This window comes from Meles meles, chromosome 19 (assembly GCF_922984935.1).
Source record: "Meles meles chromosome 19, mMelMel3.1 paternal haplotype, whole genome shotgun sequence".
Classification (NCBI taxonomy): domain Eukaryota; kingdom Metazoa; phylum Chordata; class Mammalia; order Carnivora; family Mustelidae; genus Meles; species Meles meles.
Window position 1 is genome coordinate 47,391,995 of NC_060084.1, and position 7,768 is coordinate 47,399,762.

Consider the following 7,768-nt stretch of genomic DNA (forward strand, 5'->3'; position numbering starts at 1 on the left):
CAACAGATCTGTGTGTGTCCTGCCCTCCCCTGCACACAGAGAAACCGCAGCATCCAGGGAAATGACGACATCTTTATTATCAGACACATGTGGCCACTACTGATCTCTCCCAGAGGTCACGTTCAGCTTTCCTCAGCTGCTTCTGTATGTTGTTATCAGGACATTGAAGTATAAGGCTGTGCCCACAGATGATGATTCTCAGAGAGGGCAAGGAAATAATTTAGTGGCCAAGGCTGTTTGGTTATGAGGTCAGAAGAAAGACTGGGTAGAGCATCAGCAAGGAGCTAAGAATCATAGGGAAATGGGGTCAGCAGGGAGGTATCTCACACCAGAGGGCTAGGGATAGCCCAAGCCCCACCACCCAAGCCAGTAAGGGCACAGGGGCTGCTCTAGCTTGGAGAATAAGGTTGTTATCCTCAGTCACCGGCTCTTCCCCAGAGTTCTCAATCACCGAGAAGACCCCGATTTTCTGTGCATGGTTCAACAAGGTGCTGGAAGCTTGGGTCACACAGCCCCGAATATTCAAGTTGGAGTATACCCCACCTAGAAAGTGAGTCAGAGAAGTTTCAAAGGACAGCATGCCTAAAGTCCTAAGACCCAGGAATCCCTGATTCCCCCAGCCCCCTCAGACTGGGAGACTGCGTTTAGTCCTCTCCTCCCTCAGACACCTAGAAATCTGAGTCCCCAAGCCACCCCACCCTCAAACCCTTGAGTCAGGGCCTCAAGTACCCTCCCACCTCAGAACCAATGAATCCAGGCCCCCAACCCTGCGTTCTTGGGACCTGGCCATCAGCACTCACCTTCCTTGATCTTAATGTAACCACTGTAACAATGAGTGGTGCCACTGGGGCACATAACATTTTCTGGGTTTTCTGGGCAGGGTCCAAAGAGATTCACACAGATGGGACACTGCAAGTTTCCTGGGGCAGGAGCAGCTGAAAAGTAGAGGGAAGGCTGGGGTGCACAGCTCTGCTCCTAGCTGGAGCCACCCTCCTCGATCCCCGAAGTCTCTGTGTTTTCCCATCTCTTGGTGTCCCCGGTCCCACCCAACCCACTGGGCTTCCATACCCGGAAGAGGGAGAGACTTTAACAGGACGTTGGTATTGCTGGCCCTGTTGCACCTGTTGGAGGAGCAGAAATGGGCATAGGAGGCCACCAGCACTCCAGGGGGCCCCGAGTGTATGGTGATGGTCGGGGCATCCTGCGTCTTCCCCTTGCTGCAGCCTTTGCTTCCCACTATGATTGATTTTTGTCCTGTGGAGGGGGGGGCAAGAGAGCAAAAGCTGGGCTGGGGAAGTGGGGCTCTGATGATCAGAGGCAGGAGACGGAGCACCCTGATGCTCAGCAGGCAGGTGGAGAGTGAGTGCAGCTGCCTGGTTTCTAGAGCACAGGGCACACTGAGGGTAGGGGGAAGGCCGGGGCGAGAGTCAGCTCTGCCAATAATCAGTTCTTCTGCAAATGCAACAGTTGATCAGGACAACCTCCCTGGAGCACCCACTTTCAAATGAAAACCTTCTAACTCTCCTTACCTCCTTTCCCCGGCAGGGTTGCTCTCAGCTTCACATCTGCATCTTACTGTTTTGTTTTTGTTTTGTTTTTTTGCTTCCCCACTGGTGTGTAAAGCCAGAGGAAGGAAGATGCAAGGGGTCCACGGTGCCTAAAATAGTGCCTGACACACTGCAGGAGCTCATACTTATACTTATACTCTGGGCTTATACTCTGTGCCGGCTCTGTTTTTGGCCCTCTCTCGCATGGACTACGACAACCACCCAGCAAGGTAGGTGCTAGCACTGCTGTCATTTCACCTGTTTCCAGAAGGGCGAACCAAGGTACAGAAGGAGGAAGTCCTGAACTTAGAATCTGAGGCATCAGGGGAACCTGGCAGGAAATTCGGGGGACAGGACCCAGGTGGGGACATTCGGGACCCCGAATACAGCCCACATACCTACATCAACGAGCAGAAGGGTCTCCTGACACACCTCCCCAACGTTACAATACTCGTAGTGATCTGTGTTCCACTTGCGGGGTATCTGAGACAGGTTTTGATCGCTGTACAGTGTGACACCCCGTTGACAGGTCAGAAAAGCTAGGGAGAAGAAGTTGGTGTATAAGGGTCTGTGTAAGCCAGGGAATCAGCCATGTCCATCCCTCTGGTTCCTGTGCTCGGGAAGGTGGCTACATTCTTGGGTCACTCTCCAGCTGACCTGGCCACAGAGTCCCTCAATCTCAGATTTAGAAGGGACCTTGGAAGTCGTGGTCCCATCCCCATTCTTTACCCTGTTTTTGTCTGAACACCTGCAGGAGCCTTTCCCAAGGGTCCTTGAGGAAGGCCCCTCCTCCCTTTGGGTATGACAGGCACAATGGCACTTCTTTGGCCTAAGTCAAACTCTACTTGTCCTCTCTGGTGCTCAGGGCCCTCATCTGGAGGAGGTGGTCAGCCTGCCACTATATATATGGACATCTATAGACATATATATCAATATATATATATATCTGTCTATATATATATCTATATATAGATATATATCTAAAATATATATAGATCTACAAATCTATAAAAATATATTTATATTAATATATAATCTATATTAATATAAATATATAATCTATAAATATATAAATCTATAAAATATATATCAACCCTAAACATATATATATGTGTATATATATATGCATTTATGTATTTGAGAGAGAGGAGGGGGAGGGGCAGAGGGAGAGGAAGAGACAGGAACACAAGCAGACTCCACAGCTGAGTGTGGAGCCTGATGTGGGGCTGGATCCCACAACCCTGAGATCACGACCCAAGCCAAAGCCAACAGCTGGACATTCAACCCACTGCACCAGCCAGGCGCCCCCACCATTTATTTCTTTGAACTGAGAAACCCTATGTTCCTGACCAAAATACACAAATGCCTAGTGTGCACTGAGCATCTACTATGTGCCAGGCTGTGGCGGCTGCTTTCCATGGACTAGCTCATGTAGGCCTCCCAGGGGACTCCCCTCACCCAGGTTACCTCATTTCCTCACAGCAACCTCCAGCATAGATGGCTTAATCATCACCCCAACATCAAGTTGGGAAACAGAGGCAGAGGGAGCTTGCCCCCCGTCCTAGCCCTGGTGACTGTCAGAGCTGAGCTTGGAATACAGGTGTTCCCGCTCCCTGGGGCGGGTGCTGACCACCCTCAGCTACCACAAAATGTGTGACCTTCACCAAAGGCCCCAGGAGGGAGGCCTGCTCATCTACTCTCCTGCACCCCGCTCTGCAGATGATACAACTGCCCTTTGCCTGTCTTGCTCAACGGCCCCTCCTGTCTTGCAGCTGCCCCAGGAAAATATTGCTGGAACTCTGGACAATTGCCTTTCCCTCAGGTTGCACCCATCAGGAAATCCTGTGGCTTCAGCTGCAAAATACCGCCAGGACCTTGCAGGCTTCCCACTTCTCTCCACTGCTTCCCCCAGGGCGGAGGCGCTGGCACTCAACCTGCTTCCCCTGATTTCCCGGCCCCGCCCCCAGCATCCTCTTACTTATCCTTGTAAGAGGGTAAGTCCATTCAGGTCTCTCCTCTGCTTGGAAGCCTCTAGAAGGTCCCCATCCCTCTCAGCATAAAATTCCTAGTCCTTAAACTCTGCCGCCAAAGGCCAATCGATCTGACCTTAATAAACGTTCAGATTCCTCAAGGCTCCTCCTAGCGCACATCCCCAACCTCAGGTGCTTCTTGTGCGCTGATACTCACAGCTAGGGCTGCAGTCCTCACTCATCTCGATGGGCCCGATTTTCTGAGTCCCACCGAGCAGGTTGCAGCCTGCTTGGGCCGTGCATCCTTGGACTCTCAGAATGCTGAAGATATTCCCTGTGGACGGGGCGGGGGATGGGTGGAAGGGAGGGAGGGAGACGCTGCTGGAACCACCTCGCCCCCTGGGGGGCCACCCTCCTCAGGCCCCAGATCTTGGTCCTCAGACCTCTCCTCCCACTGCTTCAGCACCCCACTTCCCATGGCCCACGGGGACCTCCTGTCCTGGCTCACCTCCCCTGAGCTGGATTGTCCCCTGGTAGCAGTGTGTGCTCCCGGCTGGGCACATCAGCTCTGTGGCAGACTCACAGACTTCTGTAGACAAGCAGACTGGACACCGCAGGGAGCCTGGGCCTAGGGAGGTGAGGCAAGGGCTCTGGATTTGGATGGGGGCCTGCTCTCCACCACCCCCCGCCCCCTGCTTTGCTGGTCCCAAGAAGCAACCTCCCCAGTCTCAGACAGATGCGCCCTCCTTGGCCCCTCCCTTGCAGGTATACCAGGGAATCAGGGACAGGTGGCAAGGAATAGGAGAAGCCCTGAGGGACACCTGAGCCTGGGGACAGGATGGGGTGCAGAGGGGGAGGGGTGCCCCAGGAGGAACCAGTGGATTCACCCACAGGTCCCATGAAACAGTCCAAGAACTCTAGACCCTCTGTTCACAAACCATTCCAAAGAGGAGAGAAGCACAAACGTTGCCCCAAACCTGATTTGGGGTACCAGACAAGGACAGTACAGTCAATGATACTGTAACAGGGTTGTGTAGACATATGGGAGCTACACCTGTGGTGAGCACAGCATAACACAGAGTTGGCCAATCACTTTTGCACACCTGAAACTAATGTCACATTGTGTATCAACTGGACTCAAATAAAAAAAAATTTAAGTTACAGGCCAATAAAAAATGAGTGAATTGAATTCTAAATAGAAGAAGAAAAAGGAGGAAGAGGAGGAGGAGGAGGAGAAAGGAGCACGCCCTGGGTTAGGGCCATGCCTGAGTCTAAGCTAGGTGGTTGAACACCAGGAAATCAGTGTGGTTTGCTGCTCCAGGACCAATAGAAGAAGGGGTGGTAAGGGAGGGAGCCCCAGACAGAGTGAACAGGGAGTTGGGAGGGAAGAGGAATCTAAGTGGAAGCTGCCTCTGTGCTTACTTCTCTCCTAAGCCCTGCTGCTCCCCTGTGCCTGCCGGCCCCTTCTCTCCCCCAGATCCTCCCATCCCGCACCTGTGGTGGACGGCAGGGCCCAGAGTGGGAGGCTGGTGGACAGGCCGTTGCAGTAGTCTTTCTCCCGGCACACATGGGTGTAAGAGAGGATGGAGAGGCCAGGGCCTGCACTGTGCTCCCTGATGAGGACATCCTGATCTGCCATTGGGGTGCAGCCCTTGGAGATCACCACATTCACTTGGGGTCCTGCATCAAAAGAGAATCAGGCTCTGGACTCCTGGGTCTGAGGGAGGAGGGGGCTGGGGACCTGGACTCCTGGGTTTGAGGTAGGAAGGGGCTGAGGACCTGGACTTCTGGGTCTGAGGGAGGAGGAGGCTGGGGACCTGGACTTCTGGGTCTGGAGGAGGAAGGAGTTGGGGGGCCTGGACTCCTGGGTCTGAGGGAGGAGGCAGCTGGGTATTTCGACTCCTGGGTCTAAGGGAGGAGAGATGGGGGGTGGGGAGCTGGGTTCCTGAGTCTGAGGGAGGAGGGGCAGGAATCAGGACTCCAGAGGCCTAGCAGGAGGGTCTGCAAAGTGGTCTGGGGTGAAAGGCTGGAAGGGTGAGTAGGCACCCCATGGGCTATTCCTGCTGAGGAGGAGACAGCTTCTTGGCTGAGGAGGGCAGGTCTTCCGAGTCCCTACACAGAGTACAGTAGGATTGGGCAGGGAAGGATGCCTCTCCTGGGAGGGGGTAGGAGTTAGGCCTGGGCCCCACAGGGCCCTGCTCACCATTCTCGATGAGGATCAGCGTGTCCTGGCAACCCCAGCCATCCTCACATAACTTCTTGTCAGACGTCCACTCAAGGGGCAGTTCCGATATGTTCCTCACAGACTTGTGTGTCCCCCACTGACAGGTCAGGGCCTGCACTCCTGAGATGGGAAGAGAAATCCATCTGAGCATATCCTCTAGGAAAAGGCCCTCCCAGGTTGGGGTCCCCACTCACGGGGCAGCATGAGGGTCGTGCCCAGGATAGCCAGCTGCAAGGCAGGGCTCATGGTCAGGGAGGTTGGAACTCTTGCTCCTGCTTTTGCTTCTGGGTACTCTGCCCTTTTATATCTTGCCAGGAAAGGGTGGGAGGGAGAGCCCTGATAGAGGAGGTCTGGGCCACCCTCTGAGTCTCACTGGATGGGAAATCCAGGTCTCCTCTCCTTCCCCGGACCCAGGAGTCCAGGCTCCTTGATGCCCAGCACTTAGAACTATGCCGGCCTCACTGGTCCATCTCCCCAGCCCCCCTTTCCTCCTGAGCCCCACCTGGTGGGTGCCCACCCCCACGCTGTTTCAGGATAGTTTGGGAAGGCAATTTCTTCAGGGTAGCCTGGCCACCTTCCGACCACAGGTGGAGATACTGGGGATATGGCCCAACCGCCTGTGAGGACATTGTGCGGTGGACACTGGTTAACCCCTGCTCTAACCTCTGTCCACCATGGGTTCTTGCTTCTTACTTCTCTTTCTTAAATTGCTTCCCTTTTTATTCCCATATTCCCCAATGCTCCCTCCTGTTTTCCCTTCCTCTTTTCCCCCCACTCCTAGCACAAGTCCAGGCCCTAGAGTCTCCACCTCTGGGGAAACCCACCAGGGAGCTTAAGTTCCTTCTGGGGAGGGGTGGGGGGTGGTCACGGAAAGTGAGTCTCTATCAAAGACAGGCTATTCCTTGACAAAGCAAAGTTTCTTTCCCGGGGATATGCTAGAAAACCAGCTCCTCAGAAAAACAGCATCAGCACAACATGCCTTGTGACAGGGGCCTTTTTCCATGGTATAAAACTCCTACCCCATTAGACTTGGAGCTACCCATCATTTAACAATCGGCTTGCAACATTCTGAAATATTTAACCATTGGCTTTTGCAAGCCTGTACACACCAGCTCCAGCACGCTGGGGAGGAGAGGGCCAGAGAAGAATAAAAGTCTTGCTGGTGACTGCAGAGCCAACAAGTGTATGTAGGAGGAAGAGGAAGGTGGGGGGTGGGTAACAGCAGCAGAGCAGAGACGGTGTGTGAAACTCTGCTACCAGGCCAGATCTTGTTGCTCCCTGATTGTGTAGCCTTGGGTCATTCATTTCCCCTCTCCCAACTGCCTCATCCTCTTCTGTAAAGTCAGTGGGATGATTATCGGCACCTCTTGGGTTGCTCATGACCTGGAAGACTCCGGGAGACTGGAGACTGGGTCCATTTGAGAAAGACCCTGCAGTGCAACCACGGGTGTAGACGGTACTCTTCCCCTCTACCAGAAAGACTGCAGGCCATTGATCGGGGGGGGGGGGGGGCGGGGAGTTGGGCACTGGCCAAAGGCATAATGCTCAGGCTTTGCAGGGATTCTTTGGATAATGGCTCTGGATGGATGTGAACCGCTGCCATGAAGGAGGTCGACACTCCTGAGCTGTCCTATAACAGAGTTCAGAGGTACCCGGATCATCTGAGTTTCTGTAGGACATCACGCTGCTCCACTTCATTGAGGGACTTATATTATTTAAACAGACACAGTGAACAAGAGGTAGCAAGCACCCAAGATGATGCAGGAGTAAGACACATGTGTGTCAGAGGGTGGGCGATAAGCCCTCTATCATGTTGGTGTAAATCCTACGGGCCTATAGCTCTAGGGAATGTCCCCAAACAGTAGCCCTCCTGTATGGGTGGAGGAGATTTTCCAAAGTCGCCGGTGGATGTCTGAAACTGTGGTAGCACCAAGCTCTATATGTACCATGTGCCTTTCCTGTCCATACATATGTATGATAAAGTTCAATTTATACATAAGAGGCAGAAAGAGATTAATCACAATGAC

General features: G+C 53.4%; 1 protein-coding gene across 1 annotated transcript; it reads right to left on the reverse strand.

Annotated features, from left to right (window-relative positions):
* Positions 1 to 307: 307 nt before the first annotated feature.
* CD177 (CD177 molecule) lies at positions 308 to 5,987 on the reverse strand. Its single transcript, XM_045989604.1, has 9 exons — positions 5,936 to 5,987; positions 5,721 to 5,861; positions 5,012 to 5,197; positions 4,026 to 4,145; positions 3,723 to 3,851; positions 1,946 to 2,086; positions 1,069 to 1,254; positions 801 to 935; positions 308 to 543 (listed from the first exon to the last, which is right to left on the reverse strand). The coding sequence occupies exons 1-9, from the start codon at positions 5,985 to 5,987 to the stop codon at positions 308 to 310; spliced, it is 1,326 nt and encodes a 441-aa protein (XP_045845560.1).
* Between the last annotated feature and the right edge of the window lie 1,781 nt (positions 5,988 to 7,768).

Excerpts from the sequence above, each read along its gene's own strand:
- CD177 (XM_045989604.1), bottom strand. The coding sequence starts at position 5,987 with ATGAGCCCTGCCTTGCAGCTGGCTATCCTGGGCACGACCCTCATGCTG. Across the intron at positions 5,198-5,720 it reads GCTGATCCTCATCGAGAATG|GACCCCAAGTGAATGTGGTG; the intron begins GTGAGCAGGGCC and ends CTTTTGATGCAG. Across the intron at positions 4,146-5,011 it reads GGCCCTGCCGTCCACCACAG|GCCCAGGCTCCCTGCGGTGT; the intron begins GTGCGGGATGGG and ends TCACCTCCCTAG.